Source organism: Bactrocera neohumeralis, unplaced genomic scaffold (assembly GCF_024586455.1).
Source record: "Bactrocera neohumeralis isolate Rockhampton unplaced genomic scaffold, APGP_CSIRO_Bneo_wtdbg2-racon-allhic-juicebox.fasta_v2 cluster10, whole genome shotgun sequence".
Lineage (NCBI taxonomy): Eukaryota > Metazoa > Arthropoda > Insecta > Diptera > Tephritidae > Bactrocera > Bactrocera neohumeralis.
Window position 1 is genome coordinate 13866894 of NW_026089623.1, and position 26994 is coordinate 13893887.

A 26994-nucleotide genomic window follows, 5' to 3' on the forward strand; every position below is an offset into this window, starting at 1 on the left:
ATTCAACCCATTTTTGACACACAGACTTAGAACATTCGTAAGAAGTGGATACCCTTCCGTCCACTATCACCGTTCTGTTCGAATTCAATTTCAAAAGGAATCTGTTCAATTAACCCGTGCATTAAGGGCTGATTGAACTGATTCCTTTTGAAATTGAATTCAAACAGGACAGTAGATTTGCGCTGGATTATTTTTAAAATATTCGTGGTAATGTCTTCCTTCGTCATTCTAAACTAGACCGAAAAAAAATTAACACGCGAATGAATAAAGACTGACATCAGGTAGACAATGCGCTTAATTCTGGGACAGTATCGTTGGGATTCCTTCTTGCCAAACGAATAGTTCCGAGTACCAGAAAGTATTAGAAGTAAATCTGCTACCCTAAAAACACAGTCATCCGCAAAAATCTTTATTTTTTCAACGTAAAAATATGGATCTTTTGGAATGGCCAGCTTGTCCTTATTGAGAACATCTGGGGATGGTTGGTAAAAATTTATACAAGGGCTTTATTTATACCAGAAATTACACCAACTCAATGCCAAATCGAACATTCGTACTTATTAATAATAATGGAAACACAATAAATTATTAAGAAAAAAGATAAATTTTCTTTTTTTTTAATTCTTTCCTTTCCGTGGTAGAAAGGTTGTTAATGATAGCAATAAATCACCGTTTTCAGTTCATTCCGCTTATTATCTACAATAGTAGGAAAACACCTTTAGAAAAAAAATAGTTTTTATAGAATTGTTAGAATTGTCATAGAGCTTCAAAATAACATCATTCGTTTTGGGAATTGGAACACATTTTTTTCAGTATTTCTCAGAAATATAGTGTCTTTAAAGCAGCGAAACCAGGTGTATATTGGTCTATATGTAATGCACTTTAACAATTAAGACTGTACCCACACCGGGATAGTCAAAATAGTTTTTCTTGTCTCATACGCAACTGCCCATAGCTTCATATGTGACAACCCATACCGAACAAGACGAAACGAAAACGCATATTCGTGCTTTGACTTGTTTGAAGAGCTGTTGTCGAACTTCTTATGTATTTTCATACAGCCAAAGCACACCAAATGCGACAAAACCGTCTTTGTTGTTGATCCATTCGTGCTGGGCTACGGCGCAATCTACACCGAATGGAATACACAAGACACGACAGAAAAACACGTTTCGTTGCTTATAGCTGAGCTTTTGGCTTTCATAGCCAAAATTACGCATTTTCTTTGTGCTTTTATTGTGCACACAAGTTGTTAAAACGAATATTGGCGCGAAGAAATTAGTGTTTTTGATCAAGGCAAGGAGCCCAATATATACATAATTACAAAGATAAAGATCACACAAATAAGTTAATATCAGAAAAACTATGGGACGAAATAGCTACAGAAATGAATAGTGACGGTAAGTTTAGTTTATTTTATTTATACGATTTGTACATACATACATACATACATATGTAATGTTGATAAGTATTTAAAAATATAGTGAAAGTCAATTGTAGATATACAGTACAAAACTAAACAAAATTAGATAGCGTACTTAATACAGCTAATATAATAGTTTCTACTTTATTATGAGACAAAAAAATTTCTGTATGAAAAATTCGAAACTTGTTTGCAGGCATACCAAATGCTCATTCCACGACTCGTCTTGCTCTTCATAAACGGTAATTATATATTCTTCGCTTATTTGTCAAGTTCCTTCGTGCAAAAGGTCTTAGAACATTCGTGAGAAGTGGATAGCCTTCATCGGCGACAAAAACAAAAGGTATGCATTCGCAGCTTTTTGGACATAGCTTTTGGTTATATGGTAAATTCAATAGTTTTTGAATAAGTTTTTTTCCAAAATTAGAGTGTTTGAAAACACCACTATAGCAATTTCGCCTAAAGCCGCCAACATCAACACAAATGAACTGCCCACATGCATCAACTACAGCTTGTAAATGTATTGAATGAAATTTTTTATAATTAAAATAATCTGATCCTACTTTTGGAGGGCACTGTATTCTTATGTGTTTTCCATCTATAGCATACATGGGCGTTTTGACTCACATGAGCAGTTACTCTCAGCACACGTATTCTTACGCTCTTAATTCAGTCGCTATTGAGAGCGAAAAAAACAGTTTGGCACTGTGGGATAATGAATTGATTTTCCTGCCAGTTGCGCTGCAGACAGCAACGAGGTAACATAGGTAGTCGGTATGTTGATGTTTTTTTATGCCCTAGTATATTTTTGCCCCATTTGAAATGTATAACATAAATAAAATGTTATAATTTCAGATACCTTTGGTGGGGTAAATTGGAAGTTGACTACTTTTACTAGCAAACTAGTTAGCCGAAATTTTAAGATAAAGTTGAAATTGTGAAGTTCTCGAGAAATCATGCTTAAAAATAAGGCTTGCCTCCGCATCGGAAATCATAAAGCAATATTTGTCATTCATTTTGAACAAACACATATAGGTACGCGCATAAATAGTATCATAAAACAATCAAGCGGCGCACGACGTTGCTTCGCTGTTGTTTGTTAATCAACTGACTGCAAATGTTCTTTGTCCCATGGTAGCCACTTTACGCTCGCGGTTACCAATACATCCATACATTTCATTTGCCCATCTCTGATCTATAGCTCCTGCACAATTAGGAAAGTTCCACATTTTTTCAAACGCATTCGCTATGGAAAGCCATTTCGCTACATCGGGTTTTGGAAGGTAAATCGATGATAATATTTCCCAGACAGTTTTGCAGGTTTCCATTACAATGTTTTCAATTGTAAAAGCCTCACAGCGAAAAAAATTCGAAAGCGACCAGGTTCCTCTAAAAAACGTAATTTTTTTCAATACATTTTATTTTTATTACAAAACATGTTGAGTAATAAATTTTTTTACATATGAAAGTACATACATATATTAAATTACTTGAAACAATTTTTTTTTAATTTTTTTTCAAAATGGCGGTCCTGAAAATGGCTGCTGAAACTCACCCGATTCGTAGATGGATGACATCATTTCTTGGAAAAGAACTATCTGAAAGCAAAAAACAAAACGGCCTCAGGCAGAATGAAACATTTTCAATAAAAAAAAACAAAATTGGGGACTTTCGAATTTTTTTAAACCTTTTTTTTCACTTTTAATTGTTTATAACTTTTTTAAATAATAATGAATATTTCTGGTTCTGCTTGAGGCCATAGCCAGACATCTAAAGAGTAAAATGCCGTTTGGTTCATATCGATAAGTGCAATAGTTTTGAAATGAGAGTGTCATCCATGCGAAAAAAAGTGGTTCGGAGAAAAATCATTTCAAACCAAAGGCACTCAGTAGCTGCCGCTACCGAAGGCATTCGAGCGGCCGAATTTTCCACAGCGCTCCTCACTCTTTTATACATGCTGCTCGGTCCTGTTGACCTTCGGGACTAATTCTATACTATTTCTACGAGTATACAGTCAATTTATGAAAAAAAAAATTTCGATGTTTTCAAATGATGATTAAATGATTGCCCCAGTTGCCAAATACCTGAAATTATATTTTAATTAATTGCAATTTTTGTATTCCCACCACAATTTAAAAATTCCAAATTTTATATCTTGCAGCAGCAACATGGAAAAATAAATGGACAAATTTACGGAACTCATATTCGAGGTATTTGAGGGAAGGAAAAACAAACCATCTGGATCGAGCGGTAAGCAGAAGCGGAAGAGGTACTTGGCTTTTAAAAGAATTTGTACATTAGCATCGTGAAATGAGCAGTAATTAACTGTAAATAGCCCTGATGTCGAAGAACAAACTACCGACATGTCGCAAAATGATTTTACCGATGCAGTAAGTACTGAGAAAAGTAGTCCAATACCTGCGAAAAAGGGTAAGATATCTATATCTGAGATGATAGCAGGACCAATGATTGAGTTCCTAAACTCCAAAACGAAGCAGAAACTAAAAGAAAATGGAAATTAATTATTTTTTGAAAGTTTGCTGTCTGATTATGAAAAACTCTCCAGCAAAAGGCAAAGACTATTCAGAATGCATATGATAAATAAAATGAATCAATTTCAAGAAGAAGAAAAAAATTAATATTTAAGTACCTCAACGTCATCGTCGGCCATGGAATTATCTAATATAGTATATGAATACAAATAAATATTTGTATAATTAATAATTAAATTTTTCATATTGATCAAAGTAAAATTGTACCAAAGAAAGGATTTTGAATTAAAAATACATTTATTTAAAGTTTAAAAATAAATTTGTTTTACTTAGAGTAGTGGTATAATTAATCTTTCCGCAAGAGTTTTTGCGGTAGTTTGTATTTTGCTTAAAAATTAAATGTTTTATTCTTCTGCTTCTTTACTGCCGTGGAAACCGCTCATGCGGATATAGTCGAGTTAACAACAGCGCGCCAGTCGTTTCTTCTTTTCGTAAGGTATCGCCAATTGGAGATTCTAAGCGCAGCCAGGTCCTTCTCCACCTGGTCCTTCCAATGGCGTGGAGGTCTTCCTGTTCCTCTGCTTTCCCCGGCGGGTACTGCGTCGAATACTTTCAGAGCTGGAGTGTTTTCGTCCGTTCGGACGACATGATGTTTTCTTAAAGACAGCAAATATTCGAATATTGACACTTGCATCCTTGTGAAATTTCAAAATTTTCTCAGATGCATTGTCAGTTCAGAAATCAAATTTGTGATAATATTTTTTGAATCGCGCTTCTGGTTGTACGGATGCATCCACCATTCTCTTTTATTTCTTTAAATTCGTTCACAAAACTCAATTAGTGAAAATAGAACTGGCACAATTTCATCGTCCGAATCCGATTTTGCAATGCACACTAAGCGAGACAAAAAGACAAAATGTCGCATTGTGCTTCACTTGGTGTGGGTAAGAGCAAGAGACGCCTAAATGTTTGCCCTTTTCTTAGCCAAACACGTCTCAAGCGGTTGAATATACAAAAGTTGAAACATCTGTAAAATTAAAATGCTTGATGTTGTGCTGCGCCCAATACAACATTTTTTCAATGACAGATTTTGAAAGTAGATGTTTGATAAAAATACATCTGCGTCATATGCCACATCTCTGGAATTTGGCGAATATTGTATTTGGCTAATTATCTAATCCCTTTTCAAACAATTTTTTTTCAGCTCTTTTTTTTCTTAAAAAGAGAACGATAGATTTAACCACACTTTTAGATGTCACGTGATGCTTCCCTTTTCCTGGGAAGAATAATACTAATAATAGTACAAGAAAAAAACTACAGCGACGAAGTTTTGATTTGTTTCATTTTAAGACAGGGCAGATTTAGGGAACATGTTAAGTACTCGTAAAATATCCTTAGCAAATAATATCAACACAACATATTTCAGTGAATACAATATATCAAAAAAAAACCTTATCTTCGACTAAACATAATGTATCAAAACCACCTTAAACAAAATGCATCAAAATAACGTTATCTTAAAACAAACGAAAGGTATACAAAAAAAATTGTGGCAAACAAGATTGCCAAAAAAATGCATAATCGACGATAGATTGCTACAACCAACGAGACAGTGAAATTCGTAGTTGCCAGAGTGTTCCAGTGGCGATGTTTTGATAATAATCTACTATATAAGGGCCGAAAGAATGTGCAACAGGGACGGTTACACATAAGCAATAACCGAGAACTGCACAACAACCACTTAACCATACCAATTGGCTAGTGACAAGAGTACGCCGCACAGCCGCACAGCCGTACTCTCACCAACTGCACCAAGCACCCGGACTAGGATCTAGTAAAGGAACTCAACCTTAAAAAAGTCCAGCAGGACTTTATTTGAGGGGGAGTACTGTGGGCACACAGACAAGACGTATCACATCTGGCAGCACTGTTTTCCAGTTATTCTTTTATTTCATTCTCTTTATATTCTTCTTGGAAATTTACAGTTTCAACTGAATTCTAAGCTTTTAGTTTTAAGAAGCGTCACTTCTTGTACAGACGCCAACAAGTGAAGAAGTCTTTTGAGTTATCTTAATAAATAATCTGTAATTTTATATTAAATGTGGTGTTTCAAACGCCACATAATTGGCCACTATTTCCCCTCTAGCGTCGACAATATTTTGAATAGGACTATTATTAGACAATTTTTAAAGAGAGTAGCAGTTTATATACGGTCCTAAGCGGCAAAAATTACTTTTAATAAATTAGGGGTTTCACAGAGTCTCAAAAAGTTATAAGTTATAACGATCCAAAAACATAGCGTTCAGAGTTTTATTTGCGTAAACTAATTTTAGGATGCAATCCAACAACAAATGTTTTAAACTAGTATAAAGATTTATGATTTTATGATTTTACGATGCTTTATGACACGTTGTGAGTACCCCAAAAATATTTACCCAAACAAATGTAAAAGCAATGTTTCTGTCTAAACAGGATCTCCAAATGATATAATCGATCGTTTGATGCTTGTTACAATCCACATATATGTTGTTAAATTTTATTTAACCATTTTCGTACTGGAATTATGAACAATTATAATTAAAGTAATAAAAATAAACTGAGATATGATATTTAAATATTTGTTGATATATAACTTAAAAACAAACATTTAGAAGTGCATGACTTACTCTGAATAAAACCTTATAGTATCCTATATCCTCGAAAGATACTTTAAGTGAACTGGTAATTATTTCATCTATATTCGTTGGTCCTTGTAAAGAGGAAGATAATAATCCAGAAACAACTGAAGACGTGTAGTAATTATATATCAAAAGAGTATTTATAAAAATCACAAAATATAAGATTCTTAACGCAGATGATCGCGAAAGAGAAATTATGCTCTGCTGACAAATAGCGGCTATGATGATTAAAAAAATATTGCTGACGGATAATGTGTCTCTTAAATTATAGCTGTAATAATCATTTGTGTATTCACCATATGCTCTTTTATGTTCTTCTTGTGTTAACTCAGTTTTTACATAATGCAGACACCTTGCATTCAGTAATTGTTTATTATTCTTCAATTGCAATTTTAAATTTACATTACTAAGAAGCCAATATACTAAGGATATAACTGCAAATAACCATATAATTGCAAGCCAAACTTCTCTTTTAAACGGAATCAAAAAATTGCCTCCTTTTATTTGGAAACATAGTTCCGGTGCATACGCACGGTATATAAATGCAGTTTCAAATTTCCAACCTTGATGTATTATATCAAAATCTGAGAAACGGTTAATTCGATTAAATGTGCCGGAAGCTCCAACATCAGCTTCATTCCGAGCCATAATACCCAAGAAACCAAGCCTGTAGCTTGTGTTAGCCAACCTGCCTGCCCAGCCACGAGCAACACGAAATTCAATTCTGAAGTTGATATGATCCTTTAATATTTGTACCAGCTCATAATAATACTTCGTAAACGCGGAAATACCACTATGTTTTCCCGGATCAGAAAGTAACGCAAATATTTTAATGTTGCTAATCACGTCATTTATATCAATCTGCAATTAATATTTTTAAGTGAATAGAGTAAATTATATATAGCAAATACTGTTTCTTTCGTACTTTCTACTTAAACCTTAATAATGGTCTTTATTTAACTAATCGCAAATAATACTGATAACAGAAAGGTGAATAGAATAGAAGCAAATATAAATATAACATACTTTACATACATATATGTAGATTTTGATTTATTTCAATATAGCTTTTAAGTTTATTTTTAAATATAGCTTTTAATTTATTCAAAAGTGGCTTTAAGTTTATTTTTAACACGAAAATGTATTTTAATTAAAAGTTCAAAAGTAACAATGTCAACAAGTAATTTTAACGCTCGATCCGTCGCGCTCGCCGTCTCGTCTATTACTCGTCCAATCAGTGAGATGATGCAACAGCTCGCTGAGTCAGCTCGCTCAGGATAGAGTTGCCATCCCACATATATAATTACTAAGTCCTGCCATAAGTTCTGTTTTAAATTCAGTTCGTTATAAAAATTAAAGAATAACACATTTTATAATAAAGTTATTAAGTTTACTTAAAGATTTAGCAAGGATTTTTTGACACTCTCTAAATTTCTGTAGGGCTTTCGACGGAACATAAACTATAAGATTATGTACAATGGATTTTTTGCTTCATTTTGGATGACATGGGAGCAGAGAGGTCTGGATGATGATTACGTCATCCGTATTTATTTACAAATGGCAATCTACATATTATATATATGTATCTTATCTATCCCCACAAATAAGGTATGTACATTAGGGTGATACAAAAAAAATTTTTTTTTTCGTTTGGTACTCGGAAAATAGGTTTCTAGACACCTCTAAGAAAGCCTCTCCAAATATGAGTTCTTAATTGTAACGGGAAGGTCCTCCTACATACAGTTTTCTATTTTTGAAGTGAAACTTCTTTACGCGCGCTTGGCTTGGGGAGTAAGCTGAGGAACGCGTTACGAAAAGTGTGATCAGGCGAGGCGAACGGTAATTGGTGGGGGATATAGGCAAGCGTGAGCAGTGCGCGCGCACATTTTTCTTTCTTTCTCTTACAGCTGGGAAATGAAATATGTGTATACTTCAGTCAGTAGTTCGTTTGCGAGTTTACTAGCGTTACGCGAACGGTGATAGTTTGGTTATTTTATTGTAATTTACTGTAATTTTATTACGTTTTGAACAATTTTATGAATTAATATTGTTCAATACATTCAATATTTTATGTTTAAAGTGAATAAAATTGTAAATTTATTTTAAAGTTTATGTTATGTGAATTTTCGGGTAAATAACAACAAATTATGGAGAAAAGTGACACAGACTCCGAGTATCAAAGCGGTGCTTTAGGACCACCAACTAAGAAGAAATTACGTACGGAAATTGTGCATAAAAAGTGTGTGACAACAGATTCAAGACAAGAGCGTCATAGCGTCATATGCATTGTTTCTTTGTCCTTGACTATTTTCTCCCTCTACTAATATGCGGCATTCTACTCTCGACATTGGGACGCGTTTGATTCTCTGTCCTTTTCTTGCCTCTCTTTCTCTTTTTCTCTCGCTTTTTCCTTGTTACTCTTCCGTATTTTAGCCTCACGTTTCTACAATTTACTTCAGCAAAGTTTTAAAATAGAATAACATAAAATTTAACTAATCCGTAAATTATAAAATACTTATTAATTGTAGAGGTTTACCATTACAAATAATTGGTGACATCGTGATTGAACATGACAATATTCAAATGGAAGTTAATGATGGAAATCTCACTATAGATAATAATGGTAGTTGTTTACATTTCGCCCAATAACACAGTTAATAATATCATAAAGTTTATATACAGAAGACTTATGATTTATGGTCGAGAAGGTTCTGAAGAACTAGGAAAAAACTATCATACGTTGCCACTAATCTTAGCAGGAGATTTCAATATCAATTTCGCATCCGAAGATGGACAACTCTTGATAAACTTTCTACGAGATAAATTAGAATTACAAATGAATAATGACCGTAATGAGCTAACTACAAGACATGGAACAACAATCGATGCAGTTTTTTCTAGATTTCTGTCTAATTTTAATTCTAAAATATATGTATCGTATTTCTCGTATCATAAGCCTATTGTCTCGGTTTTACAATCAACCACACTAATTACTGATATAATGAAAATAACGAATAAAACAATGAAAAAAAAAAAATAAAAGATCTATGCAAAAATATTAATTTACTAATGAAAACATAAAATAAATTTAAATATTTGTAGGAAATTAATATATGTATATGTGCATCTATATATATAAAATTAAGTGGCAAAACTTCCTGTTCGCATACTCCTCCTAGACGGCTTGCCCGATTTCAATGAAATTTTCAGGGGTGATTGGGGTCTGTTTGGAGGGTGCACATAAGAAATTTAATGTGTGTATCATTGCACGTTGTGCAAAAAAAAACCAAAAAACGAAACAACTGGCGGATGTTTACAATTAATAAAAAACATTGACATCGCATGTTGATCGTTTTTGCCTGTCATTCGTTCTTTCTATGGAAGACTGTCAAGCTAACAAGACATACAGAACGTAAGTGTTCCGAATGCACTGAGTGTATCAAAAAAAATGTTTCAACATTGTGTGTATTTTTCTCAGATTTCAACGTGATTAACATTCTGCGTACAACACAAAGCAAGTGAGTATTGTTGTTGTTTCATATGTGATGCCATGCGGTTCGATTGTCGCTTGAAAATGCGCGGTGTGTGTAAAAAAAAAAGTGTTTCAACATTGTGTGTTTTTTCCAGATTTAATTCCATCGATTTACTACATTTATTCGAACCGATTTTGTGTTTTCTGCTGACCGTGCAACACACACAAAGCATGTTAGTATTCTTATTGTTTCGTAAGTGCTTCCATGCGGTTCGCAAATACACTGTTGGTGGGTCTTATTGCATATGCGTGTGTGGGTAAAATACATAGTTTAAGATGTAGTTTTAGGTTAATTTTTCCATTTTTATTTATGTACTTCAAATATGCATACTCTAGCACGACCACCGGGGACAACACTAACTACCTTTTTCGAGTTGTCTGAAAACGATGAATTTGCAAGAACATTGCTATATTCCGAAATACCACAATATTTCACTTGGAATCCATCATCGAAAACATTTCAACGACGAAAGCAAGGGGAGCGTGTTGACGGTTATCCAAATGCCCGTAAAACCGATGCCATAAGACGCATTTACACCATCCATCCGAACAACGCCGAATGTTTTTATTTGCGTCTGCTATAAGTCAACGTGCGCGGACCAAGATCATTTGATGATATGAAAACTGTTGAAGGTCAGTTGTGTGCGACGTATCGTGAAGCATGTCAGCGATTACATTTGTTAGAAGATGATATGCATTGGGACACCGCACTTCATGACGCATCACTCACATCTCATCCAAAACAAATACGCGTACTATTCGCCATAATAATACCTACATGCCTTCCGTCAAATCCGCAAAAACTGTGGAATAAGTACAAAGACTGCATGACCGAGGACTTATTAATTTTGGCGCGTAATCGAGCATCGGACGCAGCTTGCTATATATGTACATTACAAATGTATAATTCTGCTTTGATATTGGTTGAAGATCTGTGCCTTACAATTGCGAATAAGTACTGCGCCCAGTCATTGACCATGAGCTTCAACGTGAACAACAATACGATTGCAATGAATTGCGTGCTTTCATACAAGCTAACATTACCAAATTGAATATTCAGCAGAAAAATGCTTATGATAAGATTATACGAGCGGTTGACAATAACGCCGGTGGATTCTACTTTCTTGATGCGCCCGGTGGTACAGGGAAAACGTTTCTGATCTCTTTGATTCTTGCTACTATACGGTCACAGCAGAAAATTGCGCTGGCAATTGCTTCGTCAGACATCGCTGCTACTCTACTTGATGGCAGCCGAACTGCACATTCTGCGTTGAAATTACCGTTGAACATACAAGTCGTTGAAACACCAACGTGCAACATATCGAGGAATTCAACAATGGCAAAAGTTTTGCGAGGAGCTGGAATAGTTCTATGGGATGAGTGCCCAATGGCTAACAAAAAGTCATTTGAAGCATTCAATAGAACAATGCAAGATTTACGCCAAAAGTAACAAATTTTTGGCGGAGCATTAATCTTATTATCCGGCGATTTTCGGCAAACTTTGTCAGTCATTCCTCGATCAACTCCTGCCGACGAAATAAACGTATGTTTAAAATCGTCAGTTTTGTGGAGACATGTTCAAAGGCTGACTCTTACCATCAACATGCGAGTCCAATTGCAAAATGATCGATCTGCAGTGGCGTTTTCGAAGCAGTTGTTGGACATTGGCGAAGACAAAATACCAATCGATGATACCGGTTTGATCACATTGCCGAACAACTTTTGTACACTTTTACAATCGAAAAAGAATTGATTGAAAGTGTATTTCCGAATATTATTCAACACTATCAATGCCACGATGCTTTAAGTGAACGCGCAATATTGGCACCGAAAAATGTACACGTCAACGAAATCAATTTTGCCATTTGAAGCTCCAACATATATGTACATCGATTGATAGCGTTTTAAATCAAGATGAAGTAGTCAATTATCCAAATGAATTCTTGAATTCTTTGGATCCCCCGGTCTGCCACCGCATCGTTTGGTCCTGAAAGTCGGTTCACCCATTATACTTCTACGAAATCTGAAGCCACCGACTTTGTGTAATGGCACAAGACTTTCAGTCAAAAAATTGTGGCCAAATTTTATTGAAGCAACAATACTAAATGGCAAGGCAGCAGGTGAAGTTGTACTCTTACCACGCATTCCCATGATTCCAACGGACATGCCGTTTGAATTTAAGCGCTTGCAGTTCCCAGTACGTCTTGCCTTTGCGATGACCATCAACAAATCGCAAGGGCAAACGTTTCAAGTGTGCGGCGTCAATTTGGAAGAACCGTGCTTCTCCCACGGCCAATTGTTCGTCGCATGCTCGAGAGTGGCAACACCAAGGTGCTTATTCATTTACGCGCCAGGTGGAAAAACCAAAAATGTTGTATACCAATATATTTTATAAATGTTTTATAAATAAGTAACAGTTTTACAACAATAAATAAAACACAAAGTAAAAACCCTTAAGAGTTTTAATCGATTTAGGTGTAGCGAAACGCACAGGGTAACAGCTAGTACATGTATATATTGCACACACACATTCATATATATACATATAGATAGAGCGAAAGAAGTTTCACTTCAGTCGTGCGGTCATAAGCACACTCACTTTTTGTTATTATAAGATAGAAAAATTAATATCTCGCTTCCAACTACTTGAAAAAATATCTTGTTCCTTAGATTTTGTAGGAAATTGAATGCTCTACAAAAAAGGTCTGCACGATTTTTTCATAAACCCAACCGTTTGAAAGATATTAACGGTTGAAGTTTGATTAATTTTGGGAAAATTTTTATTTCTTATGAATTTTATAACTCAATGAAAAAAATCATTTGAATGATGAAACTTATAGGTTTTTGGAGAGGCTTTCTTAGAATTGTCTAGGAACTTATTTTCAGAGTACCAAACGAAAAAAAATCTTTTTTTTGATCCACCTTAATATGCATTGATGTTTGACGATAAATATCTCGTAAACGCTTAACTTAATCGAAAAATCAGAGAAGACCATTTTTATAGAGCAGTAAATTTCCTACAAAATCTAAGGAACAAGATAATGTGGTCCAATAATTTTTTTATCTCAACTTCAACATCAGATTCTAAGACCTTTATTCGCTTAAGATAACTTTAAAAATTAATATCAAGTTTTTTGTTTTTTTTTTGGTTTTTGTTAACGAAGCTTATAATAAGTAAATAATGAAGCTTTATTAAATTTGCTTCGTAGATAAGTGATATTTCTTCACACATTTTCTAAATTTTCTTTCTTAAGAAATTTGATAAACGAAAAAAGGAATTTTTTGAATATTATTCAACTAAATCAAAAACTCATTTTAATAAAATTGATTTACTTTTGACTGGTGGTGGTAATCGGTTCAGAAGGTCCTGATTTGTAGCGATCCGTTAGTTCTTTCATGTATGATGGAGTCGATACATCTTAACGTCTTATGAGAGCTCTACAATTAAAACTGGTGCATAGTGAGTAACATCAGGAGCGTGAATTAAAATTTTACGGACTGACGAAGGAAGATAATACCAGAAATATTTTGAAGTTAATTCCTTTGCAGGATCTAGCGCAAATCTATAGCATTTAGGGTTTATTAAACTAATTCCTTTAGAAATTGAATTCGAACAGGACGGCAATAGCGGATGGACGGAGGTGGGTCTGCAGTTTTTCCAAATTTGCTTGTGCTCTTCATCATTTTGCGATTTTATTCAAAGTTATACAGGGACATATGCCGTGACAAATAAATTATTGCCTTCCAAATTATTATTTTCAAATTTCTGCTTATATTCGCTCTGACCGGAATTGACATCATAGCCACATATTCCTTTTGATAATAGGTGATTAGAGGACTCATTCCGTTCATTAATTATATTTCTGACGCAATGTGCTCCAATAATTTTTTTATCTCAACTTCAACATTAGATTCTGAGACCTTGGCTCGGGATAACTGATTTTCCTTTGAAACTTTTTAAAAGTTAATATCAAGTTTTTTGTTAACGAAGCTTCTAATAAGTAAATAATGAAGCTTTATAAAATTTCGGTGACAAATGATATTTCTTCACACATTTTCTAAACACCAAAATTCAAAATTATATAGGCGTGAAAGTTTACACCGATATGATGTGCCTAAATAAAAGTACGTATAAAACAAACATTTCATAAAAGTGAGAAAATGATAAAATGAAAACCAAAGATCAAATATGTGTATATATGTATGAAGAAAACAAAAACATAAAAACAATAAAATATGCACGAATATACGTACACGTAAATACAAAAAATTATAAAAAATAACACACAAAAAATCGCATGCCTGGTAGAATAATATGAATAACAAAGAAAGTTGCAAAAAGTTGCAGCTGAAATCAAAAGCATAGACATAGAAAACATCATCTAATATACACAAACTTGATTCTTTAATGGCGAGACAGGAATCACAATGTTTTGTATACCTTAAATCGATGTATAAGGAAAAACATACCACTTAAAAAGGCACTTATAAAACAATTGTTTTAAAATAATAAAACAATATATTATTGCATAAAAACTACTTTGTTATATAACATATGCCTTTATTATCAATACTCATTTCGATCTATGGGGATTAAACACGATTTTATATCGCAATTTAATTTATTATAAGAGCTAATTGTTAAGCTATTTCCACTGCACAGTCCGTGTGTTTCTATTGTCTCACTTCTTTCGTAGCCCCTACGAATGGGATAGACCAAAAATGTATTTACCGTTAGTTTTATTGGTGTTTAAAGAAATAGGCTTGTTACAAACAGTGGTAAATTTCAAACTTTTATTTTTTTATTTTTGCCTTAGAAAATAATCTATACCAAATTTGGTGAAGATACCACCTCAAATGCAAAAGTTTTCCATACCAGCACTAGATTCCGATCGTTCAGTTTGTCTGGTAGCTATATGATATAGTTAACCGATCGAAGCAATTTCTTCGAAAAGTACAGTGTTACCTGAGAAAATAATCTATACAAAATTTCGTGATTATACCACGTCAAATGCAAAAGTTTTCCATACCAGCACAAGATTCCGATCGTTCAGTTTGTATGGTAGCTGTATGCTATAGTTAACCGATCTGAACGATTTATTCGCAGATTACCTTGTTTCCTTAGAAAATAATCTATACCAAATTTCGTGAAGATACATTGTCAAATATAAAAGTTTTCCATACAAGAACTTGATTCCGATCGTTCATTTTAAAATGCAGCTATATGTTATAGTGGTCCGATATCGGCAGTTCCGACAAATGAGCAGCTTCTTGAAGAGAAAATGACGTTTGTAAATTTCAAAACGATATCTTAAAAACTGAGGGACTAGTTCGTATATATACAGACGGTCAGACAGACGGACAGACGGACATGACTAAATCGACTCAGCTCAACATACTGATCATTTGTATATTTACTTAATAGGGTCTCCGACGCTTCCTTCTAGGTCTTACAAACTTCGTGACAAACTTAATAATAAACATTGTGGCTAAATGAGATGAGTGAGGTGGGCACCTATTCAAACATTGGTCCTTCAAGCCGCAAAAAAAGGCTCTAATTGGAAAAAAAGATTCAAGCGGCAAAGTTAAAGTAAGGTGACACATACATATGTATACTATATATAAAAACAAAAGAAAAAAAATTTTCAAGAAAAATAAATATATATTGAAATAAAATGTGTGTTATACATATATATATAAAAAACTGTTTGAAAAACGGACTCAAACGGTTCCGTGTTGTGGTAACAAAATCAAAAAAAAACATACAATAATAAGAAAAACGTAACTCGTGTGTGCAGTTATAAAAAACAAGAAAACACGTTAACTTCGGTTGCACCGAAGCTAAATACCCTTCACAGGTGCATTTCTGTTAGTAACTATGTGTTCAGTTTGTATGGAAGCTATATGCTATAGTCAACCGTTCTGAACAAGTTTTTTAGAGATTACATTGTTGCCTTAGAAAATAACATATACCAAATTTCGTGAATATATCTTGTCAAATGTGAAAGTTTTCCATACAAGAACTTGATTCCGATCGTTCAGTTTGTATGGCAGCTATATGCTATAGTTAACCGATCTGAACAATTTCTTCGGAAATTACATTGTTGCCGTAGAAAATAATATATACCAAATTTCGGGAATATATCTTGTCAAATGTGAAAGTTGTTCATACAAGAACTTGATTCCGACCGTTCAGCTTGTATGACAGCTATATGTTATATTGGTCCGATATCGGCCGTCCCGACAAACGAGCAGCTTCTTGATGAGAAAATGACGTTTGCAAAATTTCAAAACGATATCTTAAAAACTGATGCACTAGTTCGTATATATACAGACAGACAGACAGACGGACATGGCTAAATCGACTCAGCTCGACATACTGATCATTTATATATATACTTTATAGGGTCTCCGACGATTCCTTCTGGGTGTTACAAACTTCGTGACAAACTTAGACCCTGTTCAGGGTATAAAAATACCGAAAACCAGGCGCGAAATATCAAAAAAAAAAAAATACACACGGGCGCGAAGCTAAGTGAAAAACCATAATAAACGTGAAACAAAAAATTAAAAACAAAAAAAAAATAATAATAATAAAAATAACAAGTAAGGAAGGGCCAAGATCGGGTGTCACCGAACATTTTATACTCTCGCATGATAAAATGATAATCGAAATTTCATTCTTTTACATATTTTTCAAATACCGTACTTGTGTAAAGTTTTATTCCGCAATCATCATTGGTTCCTAATGTATATATTATACAGAAAAGGCATCAGATGGAATTTAAAATAGCGTTATATTGGAAGAAGGCGTGGTTGTGAACCGATTTCACCCATATTTCGTACAAGTCATCAAGGTGTTAAGAAAATATTATATTCCGAATTTCATTGAAATCGGTCTAGTAGTTCTTGAGATATGGTTTTGGCCACGGACGGACGGACGGACAGACAGACATCCGGATTTCGACTCTACTCGTCACCCTGATCACTTTGGTATATATAACCCCATATCTGACTCTTTTAGTTTTAGGACTTACAAACAACCGTTAAGTGAACAAAACTATAATACTCTCCTTAGCAACATTGTTGCGAGAGTATAAAAATTTGTCCTTATTTGCATATAAATATGTATGTTGAAAGTTGCAGTTTATCTTTCTAAAGACTGTATCCTATCCTGTTAATTTTAATAGAACGGTTGCTACCAAACTCTTTGTACTTACGGTTGATTTCCGGGAAACCGAAAACTGTTTGGTATACTATGTACATATGTACATCCAACAGTATATAGTAGTATAATATATGTATAATTATACTATATATACCCGCATATACATATCTGATAAAAGGCCTAGTTATGCTTACATTTGCGTACCCAAACATACAAACTTTATAAAAAACAAGTAAGGAAGGCCTAAGTTCGGGTGTCACCGAACATTTTATACTCTCGCATGATAAAGTGATAATCGATTACCGTTAGGTTAGGTTAGGCACGGAATTCTTCGTGTTCGATATCAGGGAACTTGAAAAGTTATAGTCCGATCACGTCAATTTTTCCACAAGGAATGCCTCAGCTCAAATACCGTATTTGTGCAAAGTTTTATTCCGCTATCATCATTGGTTCCTAATGTACTATATATTATACAGAGAAGGCATCAGATGGAATTCAAAATAGCGTTATATTGGAAGAAGGAGTGGTTGTAAACCGATTTCACCCATATTTCGTACATATCATCAGGGTGTTAAGAAAATATTATATACCGAATTTCATTGAAATCGGTAGAGTAGTTCCTGAGATATGGTTTTTGGTCCATAAGTGGGCGAGGCCACGCCCATTTTCAATTTTTAAAAAAAGCCTGGGTGCAGCTTTCTTCTGCAATTTCTTCCATAAAAGTGAGTGTTTCTGACGTTTTTTGTTAGTCGGTTAACGCACTTTAAGTGATTTTCAACATAACCTTTGCATGGGAGGTGGGCGTGGTTATTATCCGATTTCTTCCATTTTTGAATTGTATATGGAAATGTCTGGAGGAAACGACTTTATAGAGTTTGGTTGACATAGCTATAGTAGTTTCCGAGATATGTACAAAAAACTTAGTAGGGGGCGGGGCCACGCCCACTTTTCCAAAAAAATTGCGTCCAAATATGCCCCTCCCTAATGCGATCCTTTGTGTCAAATTTCACTTTAATATCTTTTTTTATGGCTTAGTTATGACACTTTATATGTTTTCGGTTTCCGCCATTTTGTGGGCGTGGCAGTGGGCCGATTTTGCCCATCTTCCAACTTAGCCTTCTTATGGAGCCAAAGAATACGTGTACCAAGTTTCATCATGATATCTCAATTTTTACTCAAGTTACAGCGTGCACGGACGGACGGACGGACAGACGGACCGACGGACAGACGGACCGACGAACAGACAGACATCCGGATTTCAACTCTACTCGTCACCCTGATCACTATGGTATATATAACCATATATCTAACTCTTTCAGTTTTAGGACTTACAAACAACCGTTATGTGAACAAAACTATAATACTCTCCTTAGCAACTTTGTTGCGAGAGTATAAGAATTCAAGTATTCACTTGACAACATTTTCCGGTAATACCCCTTATACTCAACAGTATAAGCAGGATTGCGCAAAAAGTAATTATAGTCACCACTTACTTATGTACATAACTATATTACATAACGAAACAAAGTGGGAAACAAAATTAATGCAACATACGCCCACGTGTATGTATAAACAGCATTGTTAAAATTTTACAAATTTACAAAAAGTGCATACCTGCACTTCACCGATTTTCTATTCCCGTGATATCCGTACGGCGAATAATATACACACATACATACGGCATACAATTTGGGTATACCGGTATATACAACGTACATAGGGTACAAAATAAAATTAAAATTTCACAACTTATCGAAAATAACTACAAAATTTAGAAAAAATAAAGCGGTAAATGCGAAATTTTAATTTATTAAAAAATTTTAAAATTTGCTAATTAAAAATAAAAGAATATACGGTCAAAATAAAACAAAAAAAAAATTAAGAATTGGTAGAAAAAATCAGATACATACTTATTAGCATTTTCAAGTGTTCACACACACATATATTCAAAGATCAAATCGGCACCTGTCCAGCAATACCCCTTGTTCATGTTAAAGCACAAGCAAGCAGGATTGCAAATAAAAACAAGTAAGGAAGGGCTAAGTTCGGGTGTCACCGAACATTTTATACTCTCGCATGATAAAGTGATAATCGAGATTTCATTATACGTCGTTTACATATTTTTCAAATACCGTATTTTTGTAAAGTTTTATTCCGCTATCATCATTGGTTCCTAATGTACTTTATATTATACAGAGAAGGCATCAGATGGAATTCAAAATAGCGTTATATTGGAAGAAGGCGTGGTTGTGAACCGAGTTCACCCATATTTCGTACATATCATCAGGGTGTTAAGAAAATATTATATACCGAATTTCATTGAAATCGGTAGAGTAGTTCCTGAGATATGGTTTTTGGTCCATAAGTGGGCGACGCCACACTCATTTTCAATTTTTAAAAAAAGCCTGGATGCAGCTTCCTTCTGCCATTTCTTCCGTAAAATTTAGTGTTTCTGACGTTTTTTGTTAGTCCGTTAACGCACTTTTAGTGATTTTCAACATAACCTTTGTATGGGAGGTGGGCGTGGTTATTATCCGAATTCTTCCATTTTTGAACTGTATATGGAAATACCTGAAGAAAACGACCCTGTAGAGTTTGGTTGACATAGCTATAGTAGTTTCCGAGATACGTACAAAAAACTTAGTAGGGGGCGGAGCCACGCCCACTTTTCCAAAAACATTACGTTCAAATATGCGCCTCCCTAATGTTATCACTTGTGTCAAATTTCACTTTAATATCTTTATTTATGGCTTAGTTATGACACTTTATAGGTTTTCGGTTTCCGCCATTTTGTGGGCGTGGCAGGGGGCCGATTTTGCCCATCTTCGAACTTAACCTTCTTATTGAGCCAAGGAATACGTGTACCAAGTTTCATCATGATATCTCAATTTTTACTCAAGTTACAGCTTGCACGGTCGGACGGACAGACGGACGGACGGACAGACAGACATCCGGATTTCGACTCTACTCGTCACCTTGATCGCTTTGGTATATATAACCCTATATCTGACTCTTTTAGTTTTAGGACTTACAAACAACAGTTATGTGAACAAAACTATAATAATCTCCTTAGCAACATTGTTGCGAGAGTATAAAAAATAAATTTTTATCCAGCATCTTACGTGTGCACATAAACACACACATATCGTACAGACTCATATAAAAGGGTCATCAACCTTTTTCTCCTTTTTGCATTATCGCTCGTATACGCAAGTATTTACTAACGAATACGAAACATTAAATAAAATATAAAAAAAACAAGAAGAAACTAATAGCTAAATACATAAGCACCGGGAACAAGGAAAATGAAATACGCGTTCGTTATTTGATACATTGCGTATATAACAAAAATAAAAACTTTTTATCTTAAAGATTTCACACGTATATATTATTATCAGAAGTACACTGAGAGCATTTTTTCTCATATTATATAAATGAACGGAGCTTTTAAGGAATCTAAATCGATACAATATCTGAAAGTACAAACAATGATTTCTGAAGAAAATAGCCCATGTACACCTGCTGAAGCTACATGCTCAAAGCAAGGTGCTACAAAACAAAAAAAGCTGAAAGATATCTCATATACTAAGTTTATTGCTGAGAGTGACAGTCCAATTCGATACTGCATTTGATTTTCATCTTCACTGTTTCAAGACAATTCTGAATCGGTATTAGAAATCAAAAAAGAAAATCTTGGCAATTTCTGGACACGTCTCCTAGCTGCGTATGACACAATTGTAGAATCTGACGAATAAGATCTATCTGAAAATTTCAAATCTTCAGCATACGCCAATTGTGAAAAGTGCTTACACCAGTACGAAGAGACGAAAGCTATGATCTCCGATCAATTGAAATTAATTAAAGCAATTGCACCTACTCCACAACCGAGATTAGAGCTGCCAAAAGTTCAAAGCCAAGAGGCGGGTTCAGGCATCCACCTCTCGGTGCCAGCACTGAAATTTTTCATGGTGGTTATGAACAATGGCAGTCCTTCCGGGACATGTTTACAGCCGTGTACATAAACCATCCAAAATTATCACCAGGGCAAAAATTGTATCACTTCCGATACAAAATAAAAGGACAAGCAGGCGTAATAGTCAAACAGTTCGCTCTTAATGACGAAAACTTCAATTATGCTTGGGAAGCTCTAAAAGCTAGTTACGAGAACGACAGAATATGAGTCGGCAAACAAGTGACAATATTAATGAATTTACCAAAAATGCAGAAAGAAACAAGTGAAGAATTTATAAAACTTCAATCGACTGTTTCAAATTGCTTGTCGGTTCTAGCGACACAGAATATTCCCACAGACAATTGGACCCCATTCTGATAAATATATACACATCTGCATTACCAGAAAAATCGTTACTTTTTGAAAGATTTCTTAACTACGCAATATGAAATTTCGGAAAGGGTAGATAAAAAAAATGGTCATAATGACCTCGTTCAACACGACCTAAATCGGATCTTCATTAGGTCCCAAGCGAGTAACAACAAAAACTTAAATCGTAGTTTTTTCAAAGCAGATTCGTTCACATCAGAACAAAACAAACATACGTCTCGCGAACTGTGTAAAGGAGGGCACAGGCTGAAATCTTGCGAGAAATTTTAAAAACTAAATATTAACGAAAGAAACAATTTCGTAAGAACGAAAAAACTTTGTACCAGTTGTTTGTCACATGCGCCTACTCGCCTACTTCCCGCTGTTACAGATGCTTCCATCCAGGCCACATGGCTCGTAAATGTTGCAGTGTTATGAACAGGTCCTCTCTTTGTACAATTTGTGGAAGCCCGGAACATGTATCAAAAGTTTGCACTAATACACCGAATTGCATGCTGTGCAAAGGGGAAAACTCAGTTCTGAGTACGACTTGCCCCAAATACTTGGAGTTGCTAAAGACAACGAAAAAATGAGAATAATGCAGCTGAACTGAAATCCCTGCGCCGCAGCACAAGCTCTGCTACAACAAACCATAATAGAAAGTAACATTAATGACGCCTTACTGAGTGCGCAATATTCCCAACGTTCGGAAAGTACTTAGATCACATATATCAGTGGCAAAGTTGGAATATGGTTCTGCAACGGACAATCATTCACATCTTGCTGCAGAGAAGCAAAAAATGGTTTCACATGAGCTTGGAACTGGCTGAGCACAAAACAGAGGTATTGCTCATAAACACCAGGAAAATTGAGGAACAAATAACTCTCACTATAGGAGAGTGCTTGATCACTTCACAATCACAGTTGAAGTATTTAGGGGTAATATTGGACACTAAACTGAAATTCAAGCAGCACTTGGCAAACATAGCAAATAAAGCAAATAAGATTTATAATGCCTTATAAAAAATGATGGCAAATAGAGGCTGTGTGGGCTCCAGCCGCCGTATTCTACTCACAAAAGCGATGACCTCAGTAATACTAAATATATGCAGCTCCAGTATGGATACAGGCACTAAACATAAAATCGTATACCAAACCAATAAATGCGGTGCATAGACTCACAGCAACAAGAGTAACAAGTGCTTTCCGAACTATTTCCAGCGAAGCTGCTGAAGTACTAGCTAGTATGCCGACCATAGACATCCAGCTCACGAGATTATAAGAGCTATCAGCGTCAATTATAGAATTCCAAAAGAGAGGAGAGGAGAGAAAGAAGAGCATAAGTGTATGCAGCATCGGTGGCAAACCTCAACTAAAGGACGGTGGACCCAGAGACTTATACCTGACATCCATAAGTGGATAAGTAGACAACATGAGGACTTGGATTTCCACCTGACCCAAATATTAAGCGCGCATGGGCACTTCAGAGGCTATCTATACAAATTTCATAATGACGTCAGTCCGTATTCTTCGATGTGTACGGAGTCAATAAAAGACTCTGAAAACATGTTTTTCCATTGTCCTCGGTTTCTAAACAAAAGTTAGAAACACCACTAGGTGGTAGTTTTACGGTGGGAAGTTTGACTGCACTTCTAAATTAACTAACATTCTAAATAAATTATGTTACTTGCAAAACAACATTTGTTGTTAATGTGCGAATAAGAGTTATTTCTTAAATATATCATATGTTTGATAATATATTATAAATTCGCAAATTTTATGTAGATATGTTATATATACACATATAATGGACCTATAAAGTTTACATACACCTAGTTCTATTAAATTTCGACACGTTTATTTGTTTCAAAATGGATAAATTTTGTGGTTTTTTTCTATCCATTTCATAATATGTATATTTAGCATTAAATATAGCATATCAAAATATTTTTTTTTTACACAAATAAAAAAAATTTAAGTTAAAGCTTAAAATGAGCATAATTTATATCAAAAAAGTTTACGTACACTTATGATTGTTTATATAAATCAAAAGTAATACAATACTTTTAACGGGTTTTGGCCTACATTTTGTTGCTATTAGTGTCCCTAGACATCGGTGTATGCTCCCCACTCAATTTCTAGTATTATTTCCGGATATTTTGACCCACTAAGTCCATGATCCAGCTTTTTGGCCTTATTTTGATGAAATTCGATGTTTTCGAATACGGTTTTCCAAAAAGTTCCAGATATTTTGAATAGGATTAATGTCTAGCGATTGCGGGACCTATGGAGTTATTTTCAATTCCATAACAACCATTCACGTACAAGATAAGTTGTGTGTTTTGGGTCGTTATCCTGTGGTAAATAGAAATGGCTGCTATTAACAGCCGATTTAAGCACACTTAAAATTTAAATTTTTTTCTTAAAATGTTCAGATACATATGCTTATACATTTTTGAAATGTACACAAAAAAATAAATCCCCAAACAGTAAGGAATTTGTTGAAGAGTGCTGGTTATCATAGACGAGTCGCGCGTCGTAAGCCATACATATATAAGGTTAATAAAAAGAAAATGTCGGCGTTTGCTAAACAATATTTAAACAAACCGTATTGGCTTTGGGAAAACATTGTGTTCACCGACGATTCAAAATTTAATAAATTTGGTTCGAATAGATCACGAAAAGTGTGGAGAAAGATCAATGAAGAGTCACAAGGACAAAATGTATTGCCAATGGTAGAGCACTGTGGGGGTAATGTTATGGTTTGCGGGTGTATGGTTGCATCTAGAGTTGGACATTTGGACTTTATTAGTGAAAACATGGATAAGCATATGTATCTGAACATTTTAGGAAAAAAATTTAAATTTTAAGTGTGCTTAAATCGGCTGTTAATAGCAGCAAAACCAATTTCCAACAGGATACCGACCCAAAATACATGTCTTATCTTGTACATGAATGGTTGTTATGGAAATAAAAATAACTCCATAGGTCCCGCAATCGCTAGACATTAATCCTATTCAAAATATCTGGAACTTTTTGGAAAACCGTATTCGAAAACATCGAATTTCATCAAAATAAGGCCAAAAAGCTGGATCATGGACTTAGTGGGTCAAAATATCCGGAAATAATTCTAGAAATTGAGTGGGGAGCATACAACAATGTCTAGGGACAGTAATAGCAACAAAGTGTAGGCCAAAAACCGTTAAAAGTATTGTAATTACTTTTGATTTATGTAAACAATCATAAGTGTACGTAAACTTTTTTGATATAAATTATGCTCATTTTAAGCTTTAACTTTAATTTTTTTATTTGTGTAAAAAAAAAATATTTTCATATGCTATGTTTAATGTGAAATATACATATCTTGAGATGGATAAAAAAAACCACAAAATTTATTAATTTTGAAACAAATAAACGTGTCGGAATTTAATGGAATTAGGTGTATGTAAACTTTATTGGTCCACGTACATTGTCGTCGCGCAATGCTGTATGCAATTTTCATAGATTGTTTAATACATACCATCTATAAAAAATCCATAAAGCCTTGCTTAAAAAACCGAATATCTCGAGAAATGTTAATGATAGCGATTTTGACTTTGAACTTTTTTTATAGCAAATAAAATTTCCTACAAATTTGTACATTTTTTCTATAGCTCTTGTTTAGAGCCCCGTACTACTTCGAGGGTGTGAGTTACGACTTTGTTGCATTGAGCACTTTTGTAGAGTGATCGATTCTGAGAAATATGCGTCCAAAGTCAAGCGATGCCGTAAATACCTCTGAGCTGTAGAAATTTAAAGATAAAAAATCACGATCGTGGTGTATTTTCAATGGAAAATTTTTACATGGCTTGGTTTTCAGTTCTTACTGTTAATATTAAGGCCTAAAATATTGAGAGAATTTTTTTTAGGGTATTTCCAAGGAAATTTCGAAACGGGATTGAAAAAAATTAATAGTTAAAAAAAACTCCCTCATATACATATATATACATATATATATATATATATGCATATAAATTTACATAAAATATGTACATATGTAGGTACATATCCAATATATATTAATACATATTGAATGAATACAAATGAGAAAACATAATTGTCATTAGTGCCTAAAGAAAATCCAAAAATGGTAATAAAAAAAAAAACGATTGAAAGACGCAAGTCAATCGCGCTCGTTAAACAAAAGGTAAGTTTAATGAATTTTATTTGATTTATTAACATTTTTTGCATTTTAGTAATTCATTTGTTTTTATAGCATTGAAAATGTGAACAGAATTGGAAATATCAGCATTTTAAACAATATCATCCGGAGCAGCATAAATAAATCGTTGTGTAATTTTTTCGTAAAATATTAATAGATAATAAGTGTATATTTTATGTTTTAAATCAGCCTGCGCAGTGCATATAATATGTGAAAATAAATTTGTGTTTTATGCGTTTAATGCCAAAGACACATAAAAGGCTTTCGTACTATAATTCGCACTACAATATAAGCTCAAGAATACATGCACCAGCAAGTTCACACATGTCGCATATTTAAATTTAAAAATATAAAACAGAGAAATGGATCTGAACGTATTAATAGCAATTACAAACAATATTAAAATTTTGTACTACTTGAATTTATTATTATAGACGTATTGCCCTGGAGAAAAGGAATTTCAGACACCATACACCCTGGTCTTTGGTAAGTACTCAACAGTTTTATTTGCAACGGTTGACTATAGATGCAGGTTTACATATGTATATTAATGTCGGAAATTAAAAAAAAAAATTGTTTAAAAAATATTTTGTAAATGAAAAACTATTTGTAGATTCAATATTAAAAGATTTTATGACCTACCTTAAATTATAGAAGTAATATTCAATATAAAGGTACATATATTTTTTCTAAGTATGTTATTTATATTTAGTTACACAGACTAAATTATCTTTAAATGAAGTTTTTTATGTCGTTTGTTCTCTTTCTAAGAGCATTCATCAGCAACTCGATATAAGGGAACTATGGGACGGCATTTCAACCTCCGTACGTAGGGTGTAGGGCGAAACCATTGGTTTTCGGAAAACATACTCTTGTAGAACCCCCTGAGATGATCTAGTAACCGATGCATAGAACATACTAAAATTAGGGAGGGAACACTTCTCCAGCCTACTAAACGGCAGTGACAGCATAAGATCAGGAGATGTTATAGACGATGGATTGCCGGCCGAGCATGCTACCGCCTCTTTGTAGAATATGATCTGACGAAAGCATGCCCAACGATTGGAATTTAAATGTGCTTTGCACAATCCACAAAACCCCACCACCCCACAATCTGCGCCAACTTCCTTAGGATAAGTATCCTAATATCGCATATAAAGATCTATCGAGGGTATTGTG

The 26994-nt window shown here is 34.3% G+C and overlaps 1 protein-coding gene and 1 pseudogene across 1 annotated transcript; one reads left to right on the top strand and one right to left on the bottom strand.

Annotated features, from left to right (window-relative positions):
- Positions 1 to 1387: 1387 nt before the first annotated feature.
- Positions 1388 to 4128, top strand: LOC126765535 (uncharacterized; annotated as a pseudogene).
- A 2244-nt stretch (positions 4129 to 6372) lies between these two features.
- LOC126765537 (ionotropic receptor 75a) lies at positions 6373 to 13968 on the bottom strand. The gene is made up of 3 exons (XM_050483150.1): positions 13912 to 13968; positions 6582 to 7454; positions 6373 to 6470 (listed from the first exon to the last, which is right to left on the bottom strand). The coding sequence occupies exons 1-3, from the start codon at positions 13966 to 13968 to the stop codon at positions 6456 to 6458; spliced, it is 945 nt and encodes a 314-aa protein (XP_050339107.1). The 3' UTR covers positions 6373 to 6455.
- Between the last annotated feature and the right edge of the window lie 13026 nt (positions 13969 to 26994).

Excerpts from the sequence above, each read along its gene's own strand:
- LOC126765537 (XM_050483150.1), bottom strand. The coding sequence starts at position 13,968 with ATGAGTCCTCTAATCACCTATTATCAAAAGGAATATGTGGCTATGATG. Across the intron at positions 7,455-13,911 it reads TGGCTATGATGTCAATTCCG|ATTGATATAAATGACGTGAT; the intron begins GTCAGAGCGAAT and ends TATTAATTGCAG.